Raw genomic sequence first — 25,319 nt, forward strand, 5'->3', positions numbered from 1 at the left:
TCATCCAAATCTCATGTTGAAATTTGATCCCCAGTGTTAAAGGTAGGGCCTAGTGGGAGGTGTTTGGGTCATGAGGATGGATCTCTCATGAATGGCTTGGTGCTGTCCTGGCAGCAATAAGTGAGTTCTCACTGTTAGTTGCCACCAGAGCTGGTCGTTTAAAAGAGTCTGACACTTCCTCCCCTCTCTCTCACTTTCTCTCCTACTGTGTGATCTCTGCACAGACTTGCTTTCATTCACTTTCTGCCATGAGTGGAACAGTGAGGGAGGCCCTCACCAGAAGCAGATGCCGGCACCATGCTTCCTGTACAGCCTGCAGAAAACATGGGCAAAAATAAATCTCTTTTCTTTATAAATTAAAAACTAAAATTTTTAAATGCCTAGCATTAAACTAGAAAAACTAAGCTATCCATCAGCTGACGAATGGACAAACCAAAATGGAATATTATTCAGCCACAAAAAAGACCCTTGAAAACATTATGTTAAGTGAAAGAATCCAGACACAAAAGGCCACATAGTGCATGATTCCATGTTTATGAAATGTCCAGAGGGCAAATCCATAGAGACAGAAAGTAGATTACTGGTTGTCAAGGGGTGGAGGCAGGGAAAAATTGAGACTTCTTTTTTTTTTTTTTTTTTTGGTCAACAAGCAATTTATTAAATTTTCAGATTTCCTGTAATTTTCCATTACTATCCATCATACATTTCTCTGCATGGTCACAGTAAAGATATAAATTCATCACATCCATTCAACAAATCAAGAAACTCAAAACTCACAAGTACAATCTTCAACTCTGTAGAATGCTACCAAGAAGTAAAATAAGATGAAGGTAGAAAGATTCACTTTTGAAATGCTGCATGCAATGATATAGCAACACATTGGAAAATCTAGAGAAAATGGATAATTTTCTGGAAAAACATAAATGACCAAAACTAACCCAAGAAGAAATTTAGAATGTTAATAGACCAGTTACAAAGAAGAGAGTGTAAAGTGATTTTTTAAATCCATAATTTAAAAAGCACTAGGGTTGCAAGAAGGATAATTCCAAAGTTATTTAAAGTATCCCAGATTAAAAAAACAAAAAACTCACCAATTCATTTCATATAGCCAGTGCAGAAATAATATGAAAACCTGATAAACACAAGACAAAACAAAACTATAGGCCAGGCACAGTAGCTCACACCTGTAATCCCAGCACTTTGGGAGGCCAAGGCGGGTAGATCACTTGAGGTCAGAAGTTCAAGACCAGCCTGGACAACATGGCGAAATCCCATCTCTACTAAAAATACAAAAATTAACCCAGGCCAGGCGCGGTGGCTCATGCCTGTAATCCCAGCACTTTGGGAGGCCGAGGAGGGCAGATCCCAAGGTCAGGAGATCGAGACCATCCTGGCTAACACGGTGAAACCCCGTCTGTACTAAAAATACAAAAAACTAGCTGGGCATGGTGGCAGGCGCCTGTAGTCCCAGTTACTTGGGAGGCTGAGGCAGGAGAATGTCATGAACCCGGGAGGCGGAGCTTGCAGTAAGCTGAGATCGTGCCACTGCACTCCAGCCTGGGTGACAGAATGAGACTCCGTTTCAAAAAAAAAAAAAAAAAAATTTACCCAGCGTGGTGGTGCATGCCTGTAATCCCAGCTTGAACCCAGGAGGTGGAGTTGCAGTGAGCCAAGATCACACCACTGCACTCCAGCCTGGGCGACAGAGTAAGACTCCGTCTCAAAACAAAAAAACAAAAACTATTGACCAATCTTACTTATACATATGAATGAATATTCTAAATAAAAACCCAGCACTGTTATTAATAATTGCAACAACAAAAAAGAGTAATACACTATGGCAAAGAGCATTGTATTTCAGGAATTCAAGGGTATTTCAATATCAGTTAAGTATATATATATATTTTTTTAAATTTTTATTTCTTTAATATTTCTTTATTATACTTTAAGTTCTGGGATACATGTGCAGAACGTGCAGGTTTGTTATATAGGTATACACGTGCCATGTTGGTTTGCTGCACCCATCAACGCGTCATCTACATTAGGTATTTCTCCTAATGCTATCCCTCCCCTAGCACCCCAGCCCCCGATAGACCCCAGTGTGTGATGTTCCCCTCCCTGTGTCCATGTGTTCTCATTGTTCAATTCTCACTTATGAGTGAGAACATGCGATGTTTGGTTTTCTGTTCCTGTGTTAGTTTGCTGAGAATGATGGTTTCCAGCTTTATCCATGTCCCTGCAAAGGACATGAACTCATCCTTTTTTATGGCTGCATGGTATTCCATGGTGTATACGTGCCACATTTTCTTTATCCAGTCTATCATTGATGGGCATCTGGGTTGGTTCCAAGTCTTTGCTATTGTGAACAGTGCTGCAATAAACATACGTGTACATGTTTACCTATTAGAATTGAGACTAACTTCTAATAGGTTTGGGGTTTCCCTTTGAGATGATGGATATTTTCTGGAATTAGATAGTGGTGATAGTTGCACACATAGTGAAGTGTATACTTGAAAATGGTGAATTTATGCGATAAGTAAAAACATGCTATAAAGGGAAAAAAGAATGGAGGGCTGATATCTTGGAAGAAATTTGGGTCCCTGAAAGAACACAAGAAGCAAGTTTCATTAAAAGAAGTACATAAAAGAGCAACACAATTCTACATTATTTTAAGTGTTTATCTTGGAGTCTCTTTGGTATTAGCAGCTTAGAATTACCATAATTAATATATCATCCTTGCCCAAAATGGGAAACAGTGACGTTCTGATAGAATGTGTGACATAGTAAGTTTCAACAAAATATTTATAGAATGAGTAAATTATGGCATTTTCATATTCCACCATGAATTTTAGATATTGAGCATAATCTGATTAAATGCAGTTTATTTTCCCTTTTTTGGTGAGCCTAATATACTAGATGTTAGCTCTGTCCTGTGTAAAAGCCTCTCTTCTTTCACCTTTATATTTTTCCTCCTACATGTTATGATTTTTAATTATTCTAGAGAACATAAGCATTGGATTCCTAAAAATTGATTTGGTATTTGTTCCACTTTCAATTTTCCATTTAACCTGTGTTGCACCTTTCATCATTGAGATTATTGCCACAATGTCCATTGCAAAGAATTTACTCTTAGGTTGAAAAACTCATCTGTAAGTCCCTTGTCCTACAGACTCAGTAACATACATAAATGAAGAGATCAAGAGTCATCAGGTCTTTAAAATGACTGTGTAGGTGATTTTGCATTCCACAAATTACTCATGAAATTGCCTTTAAAATCCAGTTTATTTTCAATTCCAATCTTAACTTCATGTTCTTCTCCAGAAAGCTTAATTTTCATGCCTATTTCCACAAATACAAAATTTATATGGGCTCAAGAACAAATTAAGTGTCCGCTGTGCTGAAAATTACTCTCAATCTTCCATATCTGAATTCAGGGAACATTTTTTTTTTTTTTTTTTTTTTTTGCACTCCAAAAGCAAATACACTCTGCCACTTGTTTTTAAACAATTGTTTTTACTAGATTTCCATTATATTGGAGGGGATTATTGTAGAAAGCCTAATAATTTTGGCTTTAAAGCCATTGTTTTCTCTTTTCAGTTATAATTTATGTTCCTTTGAGTTTCTCTCACCAGACATTTTAAAAGTAAAACAAAATATTCTCCTCTGACTACCTCCATATATTTAATACCTTCAATATTCTAAATAGGTTCTATGTCCTTAGCGCTGGAGTAATGAAAAGTAAAATATAATCCCTTATTATCAAGGATTTACTTAAAATAAAAGAAAGACAAAAGCGTCAAATACCATATGGTTTAAAACTCTCTAGTTTGAAGAATTTGCAGACTAGGGAATCAAAAGAGTGAAAAAGTACACTAGAGTAGTTAAGAACTATTTCATGGAACAGAAGCAACTGAGTGAAAAATGAAAATATGCATATCGTCCACATATGCAGTACACAAAATAATCAGAAGCCCAGATACAAAATGGAGCTTTATATGATAGACATTGAGGAAAATGTGAAACAATGAAATAGAGCATGAGATATCCTATTAGTTTTCCATTGCTGCATAACAAATTCCCACGCACTTAGTAGCTTAAGACAACACACTTTTATTATTTCACAGTTTCTATGTGTCAAAAGTTCACACATAGCTTAACTAAGTCCTCTGTTCAAGATCTCACAAGGTGTCAGCCAGGCTATATTTTCATCTGGAAACTTGACTGGGAAGACTCCACTTCCAAGATCATTCACATCATTGGCAGATTTTATTTTCTTGCAGCTACATGACTTAGGGCCCTGGCTTCTTACTGGTTGTCAGCTGGAGGCTACCTTCAAATCGAAGAGGCCACCCATGGTTTCTAGAGGCTGCCTGCAGTTTCTTGCCATGTGGGTTTCCTCAATATAGATGCTTACCTCATTAAGCCAGTAAGGAGAATCTCTTGTGCCAGTCTACTAAAGCAAAGTGTTAGATACTGTAATGAAATCATGGGAGTTACATTATATCATCTTTGAATGTAATATAATCTGATTGAGGGAGTGATATCCCATCACCTTTGCCATATTCTATTTGCTAGAAACAAGTCACAGAGATTCTACCTGCACCCAAGGAGAGGAAATTATACAAGATTGTGTGACTCACTATGGAACACCTTCCTGTGTGTCCACCAGAGTCTTCCCTCTTACCACCAATGCTTTAAATCCCTCTCACGTGCAAAATACATTCGCCCTATTCCAAGGTCCCAAAAGGCTCACCTCATTACAGTATCAGCTCCAAGCCTAAAATTTTATCACCATATTAGGTCCAGGTGCAGATGAGGCTCCTGGGTGTCATCCATTAAGTACAGCTTCTGAGGCACAATTCTTCTCTTTCTGTATGTGGACCTGTGAAAACAGAAGAGACGGGTTATCTTCCCCCAAAACACTGAACATACAGTGGTTGGACAGACATATAATAACAGTCGTAGACATTCCAATTCAAGATAGAGAAAAATTGAAGTTATAAACCTTCTTTTAGAGAAGAAGTGTGTTAAGGGAGTTTAGAACTTTCAAGATGAGTTACCTTCTGTGACGGTTAATTTTGTATCAACTCAACTGGGCTAAGATGCCCAGATAGCTGGTAAAATATTATTGCTAGGTGTGACTGTGAGGGTGTTTCCAGAAAACATTAACATTTGAATCAGCAGACTGTGTAAAGATTTGTCCTCACCAATGTGGGCAGGCATCATCTAATCCACTGAGGGACTGAATAGAACAAAAACGTGGAGGAAGGGCAGATGCACCCTCTCTGCTCGAGCTGCGAACATCCATCTTTTCCTGACCTCAGACCTTGAGGCTATTGGTTCTTGGGCCGTCAGACACCAGGGCTTATACCAACACCATCCCCTCACCCCCTACCCCATTTTTCAAGCCTTTGGCCTGGGACTGGTAGTTATACCATCAACTCCCCTGGTTCTCAGGCCTTCAGACTCAAACTGAATTACATGATCAGCTTCAGCTTTTCTAGTTCTCTAGCTTGCAGAAAGAAGATGGAGGGGACTTCTTGGCTTCCATAATGGTGTGAGCAAATTCCCATAATAAATTCCCTCTTATATATGTCTGTATACCCTATTGGCTCTGACTAATACACCTTCAGGGCATTTCAAAGGCATCGAGCTCTCCCAGAAAACGTGAGATTGACTTCCTAAATGGAAGTCAATGGTGGCTCACATCTGTAATCCCAGCTCTTTGGGAGGCCAAGGCAGGTGGACCACTTGAGGCCAGGAGTTCGAGACCAGCCTGGCCAACATGGCAAAACCCCATCTCTACTAAAAATACAAAAATACAAAAATTAGCCAGGCATGGTGGCGGGCACCTGTAATCCCAACTACTTGGGAGGCTGAGGGTGGAGAATAGCTGGAACCTGGGAGGCAGAGGTTGCAGCGAGCTGAGATCATGCCACTGTACTCCAGCCTGGGCAACAGAGTGAGACTCTGTCTCAAAAAAAAAAAAAAAAAAAGAAGTTTACTAGGATGATTTTTAAAAAAATTCCAAGGCTTAAATACATGTAGGAAGCATGGAGAGCACAAAAGAGGGAAAGATAAATTCTCCATGGGGAAGTAGGTAGGTTTGCCCGCCAGTGTTGGGGAAGCTTAACATGGAAAGTGAGACATGTGAGGCAAAGTACAAAAGCGTGGAGGTAGAAAAAAAAAAACAAAAAAACAGTTATCTGACATCATGGAAGTGCAAATAGCTCTATGCAAAAGGACAGAAGTCTATGTCTCATGTTAGGGAAGCAAAATAAGTTTAAAAATCTAAGGACAGGCTGGGGGCGGTGGCTCAGGCCTGTAATCCCAGCACTTTGGGAGGCCAAGGCGGTCGGATCACGTGAGGTCAGGAGATAGAGATCAGCCTGGCCAACATGGCGAAACCCCATCTCCACCAAAAATACAAAAATAAGCCTCGCGTGGTAGCACACACCTATAATCCCAGTTACTCGGGAGGCTGAGGCATGAGAATCAGGAAGTTAGAAACCCGGGAGGTGGAGGTTGCAGTGAGCCCAGATCGTGCCACTGCACTCCAGCCTGGGTGACAGAGTGAGGCAAAATAATAATAATAATAATAATAATTAATAATAAATAAAAACTAAGGACAAATGCTGGACTACAATCATGGGAAAAGCATGGATTTTTTACTTAAACTAATGGATCACCACTAAGGGATTCTATATACAGGAAAGAAATATAAACTAACTTTTGTATCTTGAAAGAATAAATTCCATGTTACCATTGTATTTTGTACTTCAGGATAACATGTTAAAAATAGAGACTTTTTTATCTTTTTCTTTCTTTCTTTTTTTGAGGAACCGACCACGAGCAGGGCCATCACACAGTTTTAAGTCCAGACTGAAAACACATATTCTATGATCCAATATTCCTTTAATTTTAAACTATTTAAGGTGTAAGACGTGTCAAAAGGCCCCAGAGGAATATAAAAATGTCGGATAGTTTGTACCTAGATAAAACAAGATCATTAGAGAGGTGTGCACATGAAGAACCCAGTGGGCTGAGTTCTGCACTGGCCTTGTGCCTTTGACTTATTTGGAAGACAGCTGTAAATCAGTGGTTCTCAACATTGAGCGTGTATCAGAATCACCCAGAGGGCTTGTCAGCACACAGGCTGCTGAGCCTCACACTCAAAGTTAGATATTCAGTAGGTCTGGCTTAGGGTCCAAGAATTTGCATCTCTAACAATATCTCAGATGCTGTTGCTGGTGGTCCAGGGAACACACTGGAAAAACCACTGCTCCAGAAGATGGCCATGGCAAGCTCTATTGCACATTTATCATTAGGTTGACCACCTGCCCAGTTTACACCTGCTGTTATAGCATAATTATTAATGATGCCCCTTTCACTTTCCAAAGTTTCTGAATTTGGATGATAAAGTGTAAGGTCACCTCACCTATAATCCATAATGAGATCAAAAAGGGGTTTTGGAGCTGAGCACAGTGGCTCACGCCTGTAATCCCAGCACTTTGGGAGGCCAAGGCCAGTGGACCACTTGAGGTCAGAAGTTCGAGACCAGCCTGGCCAACATGGTGAAACCCTGTCTCTACAAAAAAAAAAAAAAAATTAGCTGGGCGAGGTGGTGCATGCCTGTAATCCCAGCCACTTGGGAGGCTGAGGTTGGAGAATCCCTTGAGCCCAGGAGGCGGAGTTTGCAGTGAGCTGAGATGGCGCCATTGCACTCCAGCCTGGGTGACAGAGCGAGACTCTGTCTCTAATAAATAAATAAATAATACAAAAATTAGCCAGGCATGGTGGCATGTGCCTGTAATCCCAGCTACTCAGGAGGCTGAGGCTGGAGTATCGCTTGAGCCCGGGAGGCAGAGTTTGCAGTGAGCTGAGATCGAGCCACTATACTCCAGCCTGGACAACAGAGCAGGACCCCGCCTCAAAAATAAAGGGGGTGGGAGATGGTTTACATTCAATTATCAGGAAATCTTTACCCTGGAAAAATTTTTCTTTACCCTTGTAGTCATTTTTCTCCCTGTGGCCAAGGTAAATCCTACAAATAATTGCATTTTCTTTCCAGCTATGTCTGATAGGAAGCTCAGAAAGAAACTTGTAGCTTAATTTTAGTTACTCTGCAGAACCCTAGGGCCCAAATGCCTACAGCCCAAATCGATTCTGGTCCTGACTTCGTCCATTCTTTCTATATTTTCTCTGATCTAATTTTTATGGAGCTATACTTGTACATTTTACTACGGGGATTCTTAAAAGCCCACAAAAGCTGCTCAACTGCAACAGGTGCAACAAACAAATACATGAATTAATGATGACTCATGAGAAACGTGGTTATTTCCTGACTTTCTTGGGAAGGGACATAGGTCTGTGAAGTCAAGGTTGTATTGCTCAGATTAAGCAGCCTGGAAATCTCCACACTTCAGCTGGACGAGAGGCTGCACCCCATGGAGAGCCAGAGAACTCCATGCCTTTGTGATCACAAGCTGCATATGTGTGACTGATTTGATCATGTGGCACTTGGAGAAAGGCAGATTTCTCATTGGAACTAAGTATGCAATTGTCCCCTCCCAATTCATTTATTATTATTATTATTATTTGAGACACAGTTTCATTCTGTCGCCCAGGCTGGAGTGCAGTGGCACAGCTTACTGCAACCTCCACCTCCTGGGTTCCAGCGATTCTCATGCCTCAGCCTCTGGATTAGCTGGGATTACAGGTGTGCGCCACTATGCCTGGCTAATTTTTGTATTTTTATTTATTTATTTTTGAGACAGAGTCTCGTTCTGTGAAAGGGGCCAGCCCCTCCACACCTGTGGGTGTTTCTCGCCGGGTGGAACGAGAGACTTGAGAAAAGAAAGAGACACAGAGACAAAGTATAGAGAAAGAAAAGTGGGCCCAGGGGACCGGCACTCAGCATACGGAGGACTGGTGCCGGCACCGGTCTCTGAGTTCCCTAAGTATTTATTGATCATTATTTTTACCATCTGGGAGAGAGGGCTGTGGTAGGACAATAGGGTAATAGCGGGGAGAGGGTCAGCAGGAAAACATGTGAACGAATGTCTCTGTGTCATAAACAAGGTTAAGAAAACGTGATGTGCACATACATAAACATCTTTGGTGCATTAAATAGCAGTACTGCTACCAGCATGTCTCACCTCCAGCCCTAAGGCGGTTTTCCTGTATCTCAGTAAATAGAACATACAATCGGGTTTTACACCAAGACATTCCATTGCCCAGGGACGAGCAGGAGACAGATGCCTTCCTCTTATCTCAACTGCAAAGAGGCCTTCCTCTTTTACTAGTCCTCCTCAGCACAGACCCTTTACCGGTATCAGGCTGGGGGACTGTCAGGCCTTTCCCTCCCCACAAGGCCATATCTCAGACTACCACATGGGGAGAAACCTTGGACAATACCTGGCTTTCCTAGGCAGAGGTCCCTGCAGCCTGCTGCAGTGTATTGTGTCCCTGGGTACTTGAGATTGGAGAGTGGTGATGACTTTTAACAAGCATACTGCCTTCAAGCACTTGCTTAACGAAGCATATCCTGCATATCCCTAAATCCATTAAGCCTTGAGTAAACACAGCACATGTCTCTGCAAGCACAGGGTTGGGGGTAGGGTTACAGATTAACAGCATCTCAAAGCAGAAGAATTTGTCTTAGTACAGAACAAAATGGAGTCTCTTATGTCTACTTCTTTCTACATAGACACAGTAACAGTCTGATCTCTCTTTCTTTTCCTCACAGTTCTGTCGCCCAGGCTGGAGTGCAGTGGCACAATCTCAGCTCGCTGCAACCTCTGCCTCTCTGGTGCCAGTGATTCTAGTGTCTCAGCCTCCGAAGTAGCTGGGATTATAGGCGCGTGCCACCATGCCTGGCTAATTTTTATTTATTTATTGAGACAAGAGTCTTGCTGTGTCGCCCAGGCTGGAGTGCAGTGGCGTGATCTGGGCTCACTGCAACCTCTGCCTCCCGGGTTCCAGAGATTCTCCAGCGTCAGCCTCTCAAGTAGCTGGGATTATAGGTGTGTGCTGCCACGCCCAGCTAATTTTTGTATTTTTAGTAGAGACACGGTTTCACCATGTTGACCAGGCTGGTCTGCGACCCCTGACCTCAACTGATCCACCCACCTCTGCCTCCCAAAGTGCTGAGATTACAGGCGTGAGCCACAGCACCCAGCCCATTTATTATTATCACCTGTCCTTACACCCTAACCCAAGGGTACAATTTCTAACACTATATATGTAGAAAATAATCATGTATGCGCACAAAGATTTAAATGTAGGAATTTTACCACGGTGATGTTCATAACAGTTAAAACCAAAACCAACTTTCATAAACATTTATTAACAGCATATTGGTTATATAAATTATGATATGTTCAAAGATACGCTATTTGCAGCTGTTAAAATTGTTTAGAAAAATATATGCTGCCATGGAAAAATATTTAAGTTAAAATACAACGTAAAAAAACAAGGTAACCCAACAACATGATTCCAGTTTTCATTTAAACTAAAAGTGCACATATGAATATACTGATCACTTGCAAACATAAGCACCAAAGCACATACCCAGAAAAAAATATATGGAAGCAAATAAATCAAATCATTGATAGAATTTATATTTAGGAGATGTCAGAGTTAGAGGTCATTTTTACTTTCTTCTTTGTATTTATTCATAATGCATAACTTAATATTAGGAATATAATTATATAATAAACAAAACTAAAACAACAGAGTTTCAGAATATATTCGGGCTTACTGACTGCATGACCCTGAGCCCCTGAGACGATGAACCCTTCCAGAGCCAACAGGATCCACAGGCAAGTCTGAAAGAAGGGAGCTGTCAGCCGGGGCCTGGCTCGCTCATTGTCCTCCTCGGTTTACAGAATCTCAGCGGGAACTTTGAGTGGGAAAATTGATCTCAGCTGTGGTGGGCGAGGGTGGAAGGCACAGTCAGGAGACCTGGCTCCAGTCTAGTGCTCTCACTGCCAACCTGAGAGGCCTGGGCAAGTCACTTGCCTTCTGGGACCATTTTATTAATCTTTGAAGGGAGGAGGGAGAGCCAGAAGGACCCCGGAGATTGTGGTGGCCCTACTACCCCGCCAGTCTCTAAGTTCTAAGGGAAAAAGGGTTTTTCTGTACCTAAATCAGGATAGAGGAGAAATCGGCACATCCCCAGAGGACGGGGGGAAAGGAGTGCTGGTGAGAATCAGCTGACATCTGTAAAGAATCAATGGAGGCCGGGCGCGGTGGCTCACGCCTGTAATCCCAGCACTTTGGGAGGCCGAGACGGGCGGATCACGAGGTCAGGAGATCGAGACCATCCTGGCTAACACGGTGAAACCCCGTCTCTACTAAAAAATACAAAAAAACTAGCCGGGCGAGGTGGCGGGCGCCTATAGTCCCAGCTACTCGGGAGGCTGAGGCAGGAGAATGGCGTGAACCCGGGAGGCGGAGCTTGCAGTGAGCTGAGATCCGGCCACCGCACTCCAGCCTGGGTGACAGAGCGAGACTCCGTCTCAAAAAAAAAAAAAAAAAAAAAGAATCAATGGAGAGGGAAGGATCCCTGCTGGGGTGGGGGATAGCGTCTCCCTGGCTAAGGCTGGTGGCTGCCGGCACCGGATCTCCCCCAAGACACCCTGCAGGGAGCTGCCTCCCCCTCTCCCCTAGGCCATGGGGATGAACCCTTCACATACCCCCTCTCTTCCATCTCAACTCCACAGAAGATTCTGATGTACAGTAAAAGGTGATCACTAAATCACTGATCCTCCCCCGCAAAGCTGCTAAAAATAATTAATCACCACAGGAACCCTTGCAATGACCAAATTTGGTTACAGCCTCTTAAAAAATCTCTCTCTGTTTTGCAGATAAAGGTTACAGTCTTACAGTCCAAAGACGAGGAGAAATTCTTAAACACTTCCATGCAGAAACAAGTTTTATACAAGGAAGAGGAATAAGACCAGCAGCAGACAGCTCATTGACAAAAATTGAATTCAGATGTCATTTAACATCTACAGACCATGTATTAGTTATCCATTGCTGTATTATAAATTACCATTATAAAAACTTGATGGCCTTAAAAACACACACTCTCATGGTTTCTGTAGGTTAGGAATCTGGGTATGGCTTAGCTGGGTCCTCTGTTTCAGAGTCTCTCCTAGGGCTACAGTCAAGGTGTCAGCCAGGAGTTGTGGCCTCATCTGAAGGCTGAACTGGGGAAAGACTTACTTCCAAGCTCACTTATGTGGTTGTTCACAGGATTCTATCCCTTTTGGGATGTTGGAATGTACGGAAAGCCTCAGTTTCTGATAGTTGGAGGCTATCCTTAGTCTCTTGCTACATGGGCCTTCCCAACATGGCATGTTGCTTTGCCAAAACCAACAAGGGAAAGAGCCTGTCACCAAGACAAAAGCTATGATCTCTTGTAATCTAACCGCAAAGGTGGTATCCTCTCAATGTTAAGGTATTGTATTGGTTAGAAGCAAGTTACTCAAATGGAGAGAAGGTGATGAATTCCAGGAGGCAGGGATCACTGAGGGTTATCGTAGAAGTTACTTCCCATAACCCAAGCTTGTCCAACCTGCAGCCCATGGGCCACATGTAGCCCAGGACAGCTTTGAATGCAGCCCAACACAAATTCGTAAACTTTCTTAAAGTATTTTGAGATTTTTTTTTTGCTATTTTTTTTTTAGCTCATCAGCTATTGTTAGTATTATTATATTTTGTGTGTGGCCCAAGACAATTCTTCTTCTTCCAGTGTGACCCAGGGAAGCCAAAAGATTGGACACCCCTACCATAGGCCATGGAGAGATAAGAATTCCAATCCTGTACCCCATCCCAAGAAACCATTCCTTGGTCAGCGCAAAAGAATGACAGTTTCAGACATGAAATAATTTGAATAGTGTTTCACCAATTTATTCTGCTTAAAGAAAACACTCAGGGATATATTGTAAATAAATGAATATGAAATCATAAGAGAGATCTCAAAATAAGAGAGCAAAACAATGGTCCACAATTAATGTTGAGGTAAAATACACACCCCTGAGCACACACTCATACAGTTAAAGTTAAATTATAATAGATGAAGTCACTGGGGAGTTTGAATAAAAATGTTAGGTGAGATTTCTTGAAGCAGGATTAACTCAACCTATAAGAAAAATATAGCCTTTAAATACACAGCTTAAATTTTTCTAGAAAAATAAGAAAGCAATACTATTCATCTTTTTCTATAAAATAAGGTCCAGTTATATTCGGATAAAATAGTAAAGGAAATAAATCATGCCTGTTGGAAATGGGAAAAGTATATAATGGGACAATTAATAAAAATAAAACTTTCCAAACTAATGAGGAAAACAGGAGGGACAAAAATGAACAGAAATTGACCAGGCACAGTGACTCACACCTGTAATCCCAGCACTTTGGAAGGCCGAGGCGGGCAGATCACTAGAGGTCAGGAGTTCGAGACCAGCCTGGTCAATTTGGAGAAACCACATCTCTACTAAAAATACAAAAACTAGCCGGGCGTGGTGGCGCATGCCTGTAATCCCAGCTACTCAGGAGGCTGAGGCAGGAGAATTGCTTGAACCTGGGAGGCAGAGGTTGCAGTGAGCCAAGATCGGGTCACTGCACTCCAGCCTGAGTGACAGAGCGGGACTCCATCTCAAAAGAAAAAAAAAAAAATACGTAATGTCACTGTGTGAAATGGTCTAAGATATATACTTTAGGATTCATCTCCCCCCAAAAAACACAGAACCACAGGAGAAATTTGTTTTAAAATGTTACAATAGATTTATTCTACCTTTTTATAGTATAACAGCTGAAGTAGACAGAAAGAAAAAATAAATCATCCAACTAGATTGAAAAGTCCCCACCAAGTCCTAATATTTAACAGAGAATATAGTTTCTTCTCTTATATCCATGAAAGTTTTACAAAATTGTGTCACGTACTCAGGCCACAGAGAAAATATTGAATAACATTTACAAATTCATATTCTACAGGCTACATTCTCTGATGATAATAAAAAACATAATTACATAAAAATAAAAAAAGACAACTAAGCTACCTTAACCAGTAAGAACCTAAGAAGCTTTCTTCAATACCTACGATCAAAATGAGAAGTCAATTCTGTGGTTTCACCTTCCATACCAGAGTGTTTGAAACATAGCCACATGTAGAGGAAAGTGTATAGTCTCAAATACTTTACTATTTAAAAAAAAGAAAAAAGAAAAAAGACTGGAAGTCCCAAAATAATCGAGTTGGGAACACGACTTAGGAAATCAGAAGAACAGCAAAATTAAATAAAAAACCTAAAAATAAAAACACAAAACAAAGAGTCAAGAAGTGACAAGTAATACAAATAGAAGTTTATATAAATAAAATAAATATAAAATTAGGAAGTATAAATAAATAAAAAGCTGCTCTGGGAAATCTGATCAAATTGAAAAAAAAGAAAGAAACACAATATTAGTAATGAGAAAGGAGATACTGTACCAGACAAGTAGTAATGTAAAGTAGTTGTACTGGAATATGAGGTATAAAGTCTAGAGCAACACACTTAAACATTTAGAACTATATGGGTTCCTGGGAGGAGAGTAATTATAAAAACAGATTTTAAAAAATCGTAAGGGCTGGGTGTGGTGGCTCACGCCTGTAATCCCAGCACTTTGGGAGGCCAAGGCAGGCGGATCAACTGAGGTCAGGAGTTCGAGACCAGCCTGGCCAACATAGTAAAACCCCATCTCTACTAAAAATACAAAAAAATGCCAGGGCATAGTGGTGTGCACCTGTAATCCCAGCTACTCAGGAGGCTGAGGCAGGAGAATCACTTGAACCCTGGAGGCAGAAGTTGCAATGAGCTGAGATCGGGCCACTGCACTCCAGCCTGGGTGACAGGGCAAGAAACTCCATCTCAAAAAAAAAAAAAGATCATAAGGTATCAGTGAGCATAGGAAAAAAATTAGGAAATGTCGTTCAGGTCTGTCATTGGAGACATACCAGCACCCACAAGCAACACTACTGGATGCACCTCCAATGGCACAGAAGGCCTGGATGGGGGCTGGCAAAGGCAGATGTGGCAGAAGCCACCTTCTGGCAAACCTACAGGTGTGAAATAGGTGTGACAGGACAGGCTGGAAAGGACAGGGCACAGTCAGAGCAGGGTGGTGGGAAGAGGGGGCCCGGAAGTGAAAGGCAGGACAGACTGGGGTTGGACTGAGATGGGACAAGGCTGACAGGGCAAGGACCTCGTGGGAAGGTCAGGAACAGGACAAGATGGGTGCGGGTAGGGGCGTGATGGCTATGACAGGTGGGGCCTGTCACCCACCAACTATTGGAGGTTTGGAATTGGGTTTGCAGCCAGAGAGACAGGTTTAGGGAACATCATGAGCTATCAAAATCCTTGTTCTTCCAAAGTTGATGAAGAAAACTCTAGACAGTGGATGTAACAGCAGGGCAGATCCCTTGGCCTCACCCAGGTTCAGGGAAGAAAGGCACAGGGATGGAGGAATGGATGGGAATGGGGAATTTTTAGACAATCCCCCCGACCACCACCAAGGAAGGGTAGACAGAGAGACAGGAGACCAAGTGGTGGACAGAGAAGCACAGAGAGAAACTCCAAGATGCCCTAAGAAAAAGGTGGATGGAACAGCAGGTGTGGGAGGAGGGATTTGTGAGGTGTCACCTTTACACAGAGTGTGGTATATGGGACCTAGGTCCAGCAAGGCTTAGATGTCCACCCTGGAGCACAAGTCACTGGTGAATGGGTCATGCTGGATCGTCTTGTGCAGCATCAGAGCCAGCAGCCCCACCCGGTTCATCAAAAACGTGTGCACCTTCTGCTCCTGCTCAAACAGCTGTTCCAGCTTGTGCAACTGTGGGACCTGAATGCTCGAGAGGGAGTCCAGGATCCTACCCCATCCCCCAGCCCCCTCGGCATGGCACCTACCGCCTGCATGCGCTCCAGGTCCACCTCAGCACGCCTCAGCTTCTCCCAGCTGTAGTAGCAGTTGCACAGGCATTTGGGGAGGCAACAGAAATTACCCGTGAACTCAAAGACATTATGCACTAGTGGACAACCGCCCACCTCATCCTTTGGCACCTATGGTGAAGAATAAAGGAGGATGAGCTATGAGGGAGGGTAGCCCTGGAGAATGATCAGGCACAGGGAAACAACAGGGGGATGGAGGACAGAGAGGAGAGGGATAGGGATTGATCAGGCAGGGGGAAGAGAGGAATTCAGAGAAGAGAGGACAAATAGCGGGTGATCAGGCATATAGGATAGAGGAATGAGGTTGACTAAGCAGGGATGGAAGAATGCAGGTGATGCAGGTAAGAACAGAAGCACAGAAAGAGATCCAACAGAAGGAGGGATGCTGGAGGGCAGGTGGGCCAGGGAGAGCTGGAGAGCTGGAGGGCTGGAAAGCAGTCCGGCAGGAGGAGGGAAGGGTTGAGGGTGGTCCGAGGAGGAGAAGTAGATGAGTGGGGTTTGTTGATGCAGAGGGGAGGTGAGGGCTGAGGTGAAGGAGAGGAGGGTGGAGGGAGAGAATGGGGAGTGGTCAAACAGGGAGGAAGAAAGGATGTAGGTGACAGGCAGAAAATAGAATCAGGGGTCAGTGAGGCGGGGAAAATGATCAGAATGGAGGAAAGTCAGAAAGTGAGGAAGAGAAGTTGAGGGTGCCACACAAGCAGGAGGGTACAGCGGGTTGGCCAGGCAGGCGGTGGGGCAGGAAGGGAGGATGGTCGAGCAAGAAGAGGATCAGAATTGGGGGGTGCTTCTGCAGTGAGGAGGGGCAGGACCATCCGGAAGGTGGTCGGGCAAGGAGGGCATGAATACAGACAGCCAGTTAGAGAGAAAAGGAAGAAGAGAGGGTGAAAGGCAGCAAGGAGCATGGAACGTGGGGTGGTCAGGAAGGGAAGGGGGACACACAGGGGTTGCTGAGGAGATGCAGAGGGCAGTCAGGCAGGGAGGATTGGAGGAATGGAAGGTGATGAGGTAAGGAAGGGTCTCACCTTGGGGTCCCAAGAGTGCTCAGAACACAGCACCTTGAGGCGCTTACAGTACCTCTTACTCTTCAGACTGTAGGCATCACAGAAGAACCATGTGGTCCTGGAGGGGGGTGGAAAAGTGAGGTGCTGAGAGTCAGGAGGAGGGAGGTCCCACCCAGAACCCTACCTGCACCTAGTCCCAGACCCCGCCCATATCATGCCTCTAACTACACCCGCCTCTGCCTCTGAGCCCACCCACATCCTGCCCCTGACCTTGCTCAACCTTGCTTCTGACCCTGTCCACATAATGCCTTCGACCCTTACTAGCCCCCACACTCACCCTTCAATGCAAGTAGGGTACAGGGACCCAATGGACAGTTGGCACTCATACTGGGAAAGAAAGAGCACAAATGGGAGGAACTGTGGACATATGCCGCGTGTCCTCCTACAATAAAGCTCCAAACACCAGGTCTATTGTCCCCTGCAGACCCTATGCTCCTGTCTGCACAACCAGTGTCCCCCTCACCACTGGTTAATGCCCTGACCTTGGCTCTCATACTGGGCGTGGGGGAAGAGCACACACAGGGGAAGCCATGGATGTGTGTTGCATTCCTTGTATAACAAATATCCAGGCGCCAAACCTGCCCCCACCACATGGACCCTACCCATGTGCCACCCCACCCAACCAAAAACACCCTTGTCCCATCTGACTCCCAGTCAATGTTCCAACCTTGGCAAAGCAGCGTTCCATGTGGCGCAAGGCAACACGCTTAGAGATGGGCTGCCCGCAGGAGACACAAAAGATCTGCAGGTCTTTGCTGCCCTTTTCACCTTCGTTGTTCTGCACAGGACAATGGAGGGGCCAGGGAAGCAGTACAGGATGGGGAGGGACAGGACAAGAGGCCAGGTACCTTTAAGCTCTACCTCACCAATGCCCTCTGCCTAGTAATCCGTGCACACAGCCTACTGTTTGCCATGCAGAATGATGGCCTCAAGTTCATGGAAATGGCACTCCGTGTCCTTCAGGCAAGTATAGGTGTCCTGCTGCTCATGGTGGATGTGCTCGAGCATTTTCTTGCCATGCTCATTGGCAATGCAGGGGCTCCTTTGCCACTGCTGGATGCACTGGGGAAGGATGTTATTGATGCAGCTGGAAGAAGAGAAAGCAAGAAATGAAATGGGTAGATGGGGATTATCAGAGGAATGAGAAAGATGAGCTACTGAATGGTGACTCTATAAGGTACCGAGTGGTGGATGAGGGCATGTTAGTGAATGGGTGGTTGAACAGTGGATGGGTGGGTGGATGGGTGGAGGGGCAGGTGGGTGAGTGTCTATAAGGGTGAGTGTCTATAAGGGTGGATGGGCAGGTGGGTTAGTGGCTATAAGGATGGATGAGCAGGTGGGTGAGTGGCTATAAGGGTGGATGAGCATCCTGGTGGATGTAATGTGGATGGGCGGTTCAGTGAGTGGGTGACTATGACGGTGGATGGGTGGGTGGCTGAGTGGAATTACAGATGGCATGGATCACACCTTACTTCTCCTTTGTCCCTTAACCTCGAGGTGCACTCACTCACCTGCCAGCATCATGCTACAGTCATCCGAACAGTACTTGGAGCCCGGCCAAGTGGAATACACACAGCCGGGTCCCAGGCACTGCCGTGGTGAGGCTGGGTCCTTGACATGCTCCGGATGCTTCCACTTGCCTGTGTACTTCCTTTTCTTTTCTTTTTTTTTTTTTTTTTTTTTTTTTTGAGACGGAGTCTCACTCTGTTGCCCAGGCTGGAGTGCAGTGGTGGGATCTCGGCTCACTGCAAGCTCCGCCTCCCGGGTTCACGCCATTCTCCTGTCTCAGCCTCCCGAGTAGCTGGGATTACAGGCGCCCACCACCACGCCCGGCTGATTTTTTGTATTTTTAGTAGAGACGGGGTTTCACCGTGTTAGCCAGGATGGTCTCGATCTCCTGATCTTGTGATCCGCCTGCCTCGGCCTCCCAAAGTGCTGGGATTACAGGCGTGAGCCACGGCGCCCAGCCGTGTGCTTCCTTTTCTGCGTCTGCTGCTTCTCCTTCTTCAGGACAAGAGTGGTCATGGCAGGATCAGGAGGGTCGATGTTAACCCCCAACTCCTGCACCCCTGCCCTGCATTCCACCCCCAACCTGCCTTCATGCTCCCCATTCAATTCGTCACCTTCTGCTCTACCTTTTTCTTCAAACTCTTCTTGTGCTTCACATTCACTGCCTGCTTCTGCCTGTGGGATCCATGAGCTGGAGCTTCTTGATGTCACTCACCCAGGGCTGCAGATCAGGAAATACTGACACACTCCACACAACTAGTTTCTCAAAGTGGTCTTCGGATACTCCCTGCCTCCTGTCACCTCACTGCTGAACCTCACTGCCCTCACTGTCCCCATCCTTCTACCCCAGGGTCCTCCCTCACACTTGGCAGGCTTTGATTGCCAAAAATCCCCTCTGCAAGTGTCCTGGTACAGGTCACAGTGCCAAGACAGGTCCTCTTCAGACAACAGCTGGGGTGTGGCTGTTGCCCAGGTGCCTCCCTTACTGCCAGTGGCACCACTGCTGTCTGGTGCTTCTAGGCTAGCCTGCACTTCTGCGTTTGAAGCAGTTGTCAAGTGGCCAGTGGGACCACAGCAAGGTCTCTGGGGGTGTTACAGGCAAGATCTGAGGGGCAGACCCTCAGCATCAGCCCAACTCCCTGTCCACCCTGTATCCTAGACTCACTGGGGACCAGAGATTACTAGTAGTATTCCCATGCTCGTGGAGAGAGGGCTGTTGATCAACCATAAGTGGGTAGGGACAGACAACCCTGCCCCAACACTCCTGGCCTCACCCTCAGGCCAACCTACCCTGGGGCAACCACACCTGCTGGATGCACTAGGCCCTGCCTGCCTAGGAATGACTGATACCACCTGGTCCTGCCTGCCCACCTTATCCAGACACACCAGGCTGGTCCACCTGGACACATCTGCCCCCAACTTGCCCACCTCCATGCATAAGGGCCTACCTAACCGCCCAGAAAATCTGGCTGCCACCCCTTCAGATTTGCTCTGCTCAGCCTGATCCACCCCTCCCTCCAAGACACACAGGCTACCCTGCTTACCCAACACGACGGACCCAGACAAGTCCACCTCTGCCTGCCCAAACACACTTGGCCCTGCCACTCAGGCAAGTTCAGTCTGCCTCACTGCCTGGACTACTCAGCTAGTCTCCCCAGGTTCCGCCTACCCACTTCTGCGCTCCTGGGGCAAGAGTGAATGGGTGATCAAATGGTGGATGCATGGGCGGATGGATTGAGGGAGGATCAAACGGTGGATGGGTGGGCGGACGGGTTGAGGGACGCTCAGACTCACCTTACCCTTCGTGCCCTGTGGACCTCACACATGGCGTCCGGTCATACCCAGCCCCGCCCCTTGCCAGGCTCCGCCCCCTGCCCAGACTCTCGCAGCACCACAAGCCCCTTGGCATTCCGGGACGGAGAGGACGCAGCTTCACCTCACAGCCCGCTGAAACAGGTTAAGACGCCAAGCCCTGCCCCTCCTCCCCACTTGCACAGGCCACATAGGGCCCTACGGGCCCTGACCCACCCACCTAGCGAAATTTCACAATCTTTATTCTGAAAAGTACTCCTACCTGTGCCCAATATCGCCACATAAAATGCACAAATACACAAATATACGTTTGCGACCCAGGAGATTGAGACCAGCCTGAGGCAACATCGCGAGACTTCATCTCTAGAAAAAAAATTTTTTTAAATATTAGCCGGGTGTGATGGCGCGTGCCTGGGGTCCTAGCTACTCAGGAAGCCAAGGCAGGAGAATCGCTTGAGCCCGGAAGGTAGAGGCTGCAGTGAGCCAACATCGTGCCACTGCACTCCAGGTGAGATCCCACCACCGCACTCCAGCCTGGGCGACAGAGCGAGATTCCATCTCAAAATACATATATACATATGTACACATTTCTGTGCGCATCATATATATGCACACATGCAAGCAAGTCACTACTCTTGGCAATTAAGGGAGCAAGAACACACACAGGACCAATACACATCTTGAACAAAACAGTATCAGTTGGAGAACTCATACTATCTTCAAGCTAGAGATACAATATTAATAAAAATGGGCCTTGGACTTAGTCTTAAAGGGACTCTAAACACATTCCAATTAATAAGCACCACACAGCACACAGATAAGGTGCATCAGAAATCAATAAAAGGCTTAGCTTTTGTTAATTGGAAACACACATCTAAATAACTCTTGGTAAAAAGAAATTAGAAAACACTTAACTATTATGAAAACAATAATTCTCAACTTGTTGTCTTAGATGGAACTTTAAGCCATCCTAAAGTTCTTTTCTCATCTTAATATGAGAAAAGAAGAAAAATGGAAATAAATTACCCATTGGAGGATCTGACTGGGAGCATTCAATTCAACTTACAGCAAGTTCCTATTGTGACTCCAAAAATCTCCATTATCAACTCCCAAATTCCCTTCGATGACCCTACATCCACCCTCCAATCACAAAATTCACAGTCTCTCATCAAAGCTCTTGCAAAATACCTCAGCATCTAGTAGATGCTGAACCACGGAGCCGCCTGTGAGGTGCAGCCAAAAAGCTGCGAAAGAGAAGCTTCGGGAAGCACCCTTGTCCCGCCCCTTTCTAAATGTGTCCAGTTCGGGCTTGCTCAACACCTGGACGGAGGTGCTGTACCACCCAAGTTCAAGAGCATAGTTACAGAGAAACAATACAGCCATGTGCGCACAGTTCCCACATTTTGTTTTGGCTTATTTTTTTTTCTTCCAACCTTTGTTTTAGGTTCAGGGGTCCATGTGCAGGTTTGTTATATGGATAAATTGGGAGTTGCTGGGGTTTGGAGTACAAAAGATTTCATCACCCAGCTAGTGAATATAGTACCCTACAGGGAGTTTTTCAATCCTCACCCTCCTCCCACCCTCCACCGTCAGGTAGACCCCAATGTCTGTTGCTCCCCTCTTTGTGTCCTCATGGACTCATGCATTACATTTTGTAGATGATTGATCATTGCAATATCATGCATAACAAGAAAATTGCTCCTCTTATCATTTTCAATTATTTTGAATAATTTCATATTATTACTATTTTACTATCTATTATTATTACTGTTTTTAGAGACGGAGTCTCACTCTGTCATCCAGGCTGGAGTGCAGTGGTGTGATCATAGCTCACTGCAGCATTGAACTCCTGGGCTCAAGCGATTCTTTCACCGCAACCTCCCAAGTAGCTGGGATTACAGACTATCTGCTATTATTTTAATTATAAGGTAGGCAATGAGAAAAGCAAACAAAAATCACATCATTTTTTAAAGTCAGGAAACTAGGAAAAGATTCATAAAAAGTGCAGGAAAATAGAAAGCGAAATGTAAGAAGTTAGGAATAAATTCATATTTGAAGCTCATCCTTTATTACATGATCAGTAACTTTTAAAAAAAAGTTGTTAAAAGGGTAGAAGCCTGATACGCCACGCGGCCCCCCAGTCTCCCGTGGCGGCCCCCCCCAGGCATGGCTCAGGGTCTCACCTCACTATGGCAGCGGCATGGCACAGCACACTTGACTTCATGCTCAACACCAAAGCTGATGGCGAGACCATTCTAAAAGGGCTCCAGTCCATTTTCCAGGAGCAGGGGATGGCAGAGCCGGTGGACACCTAGCAGGACCACACCGCTATTTAGCAACCTATACAAACAAAAACGGCAGCCTTACCAATTTGAGAATTTATTCACATGGATTGGAGTTACTGGACCTTCAGAGTTACGATGGTGACGCACAAGGCAAAGAAGAGATCAACAGTCTTTTGAACAAAGGAGAAGAAAGAATGAAAGAATTGAGTCAAGACAGTACTTGGTGGATGAGGCGATTACCACCTATAGTTCCAGGAGGAACCACCGACAGATATTGGCCCACAGCAGATGGACTCCTGGTTGAATACAACGTAGATGAAGTGGTATATGATGAAGATTCACCTTATCAGAGCATTAAAATTCTACACTCGAAGCAATTTGGAAATATTCTCATCCTTAGTGGGAATGTCAATTTGGCAGAGAGTGATTTGACATATACCTGGGCCATCGTGGGCAGTGGCAAAGATTACACTGGCAAAGATGTACTCATTCTGGGAGGCTGAGATGGGGGCATATTGTGTGAAATAGTCGAACTAAAACTAAAGATGGTCACTATGATAGAGATTGATGAAATGGTGATTGATGGATGTAAGAGATATATGCAGACTTGTGGTGATGTCTTAGATAATCTTAAAGGAGACTGCTATACAAGGTTCAGTACTGTATTCCAGTATGAAAAGGTATGCCAAAGAAGGGAGATAATTTGATTATGTGATTAATGATGTGACAGCTGTTCCAATCTCCATGTCTCCAGAAGATTCCACATGGGAGTTTCTCAGACTGATACCTGACCTCTCAATGAAAGCATTGAAACAGGATGTGAAATACTTTACACAAGGGGAACTCTGTCAGTCTGACGGAAGCCCTGTCTCTCTATGAAGAACAGCTGGGGTGCCTGTAGTGTCCTTTGGAATTCTCAAAGGAAATCGTCTGTGTCTCTTCATACTTGGAATTGTGGGTATTTTACACCATTTGGAAGAAACCTAAACCTCAAAGATGAATATCCTCTAACCATGTATGCTGCAAATAACTTTCCTGACCTCCATATGCTGTACGTGATGTCAAAATGAGTCACGCAATTGATTGTGACTTCCTTAAAGTTTTCTTTGTTAAATTATTATTTTTAATTTTAAAACAGCAAATGGAAAATGTATATTTTGATGAGTTTAGCGTGTTGTTTTTTTGAAAGTCAGTTGAAGGATGGTTAGACAGCACAGCTAAGACTGCTAAATGCGCTAACCCCCTGGAATGTGATTTGTGTTCCTTTTTATTTCTCTGTGGACTTTTTTTGTTTTCATTTTGGCACACCTTCAATTTGGATGTTTGAAGGAATGAACATCGTTGTTTTGTTTCAGAAGTAAGTTCTTGATGATGTTTCCTTCCCCCAAAATTGACTTAGATATTAAAATTTGGTGCTTATCATCACGATAAATAGTTAATGCTCCTGAGGCTTAATACCTAGGTGATGGGTTGATAGGTGCAGCAAACCACCATGGCACACGTTTACCTATGTAACAAACCTGCACATACTTCATGTGTATCCTGGAACTTAAAATAAGATAAAATAAAAAAATTTTAAAACTTTTTTTAAACAAATAATAAGAGCCCCAGCTCACCCCTGGGTGGTGAGCTCACCACCTGTAATCCCAGCACTTTGAGAGGCCAAGGTGGGTGGATCACCTGAGGTCAGGAGTTTGAGAGCAGCCTGGCCAACATGGTGAAACCCCATCTCTACTAAAAATACAAAAAAAAAAAAAAAAAAAAAACTTACCCGGGCATGGTGGTGGGCGCCTGTAATCCCAGCTACTGGGGGTGGGAAGCTAAGGCAGGAGAATCACTTGAACCCGGAAGGCAGAGGTTGCAGTGAGTCAAGATCACACCATTGCACTCCAGCCTGGGTGGCAGAGGGAGACTTCATCTCAAAAAAATAAAAAATAAAAATAAATAAATAAATAAAATTTGGTGCTTATAAGAGAGTTTAAAAAAATGAATAGCAATTGCTTCAATTCAAATTACAAAAGAGACCCCAAAAAAGTTGTTAATGGAGTAAATGCTCTAGTTAATGGTTGTCATTCTGTATAAAACTGGACAAATCCAGTCATACACTGTTTATGCCAAACCTAGCAAATTATAAAAATATAGAAAAGTTTGAAATAAAGGGATGGAAGAAAATTTGCCAGGCCCATGCTAATCAAAATAAAGCAAGGTCAGTGATATTACTAGCAAACTGAAAAGACTAAGACAAAAAGGTATTCATTGGAATTGAGAGGGCCCTTCCATAATGATTCAATTCACAATGAATATAAACATTCTAACCTTATATACACTTAAGAAAATGGTGTAAAATAAACACAAAGAAAATATATTAGAACAAACAGTAAAATAACAAAAAAAATTATCATTGTGGAAGATTATAACCATACTGCTCCACTAATTCCCACTGACCTTTCAAGCCTCTGCCTTGGCATCTCTGTCTGGGAAGCTCTCTTTGCTTCTTTTCCATCTGAGTGGCAGGCTTCTCTTCTGAATAAACTTATGGACATAATTATAATATAGTGAGGGCTCTTCATTTTATTTTAATCTTGAAATTAAGAAGAAAATATGGGTGTTGCCGGAACCTCTCACAACTGTTTTGTGTCTGTCTTCCCCATTAGAAATGAGAG

General features: G+C 44.2%; 1 protein-coding gene and 1 pseudogene across 1 annotated transcript; one reads left to right on the forward strand and one right to left on the reverse strand.

Annotated features, from left to right (window-relative positions):
* Nucleotides 1-15,543: 15,543 nt before the first annotated feature.
* LOC139360872 (CXXC-type zinc finger protein 1-like) lies at nucleotides 15,544-20,385 on the reverse strand. Its single transcript, XM_071089191.1, has 7 exons — nucleotides 20,359-20,385; nucleotides 19,019-19,234; nucleotides 17,718-17,828; nucleotides 17,328-17,377; nucleotides 17,012-17,108; nucleotides 15,948-16,100; nucleotides 15,544-15,873 (listed from the first exon to the last, which is right to left on the reverse strand). Exons 1-7 carry the CDS (start codon nucleotides 20,383-20,385, stop codon nucleotides 15,727-15,729), a joined length of 801 nt encoding a protein of 266 aa, XP_070945292.1. The 3' UTR covers nucleotides 15,544-15,726.
* Nucleotides 20,386-22,560: 2,175 nt separating this feature from the next.
* Nucleotides 22,561-23,656, forward strand: LOC105464216 (spermine synthase pseudogene; annotated as a pseudogene).
* Nucleotides 23,657-25,319: the final 1,663 nt, after the last annotated feature.

This window comes from Macaca nemestrina, chromosome X (assembly GCF_043159975.1).
Source record: "Macaca nemestrina isolate mMacNem1 chromosome X, mMacNem.hap1, whole genome shotgun sequence".
Taxonomy (NCBI): Eukaryota; Metazoa; Chordata; class Mammalia; order Primates; family Cercopithecidae; genus Macaca; species Macaca nemestrina.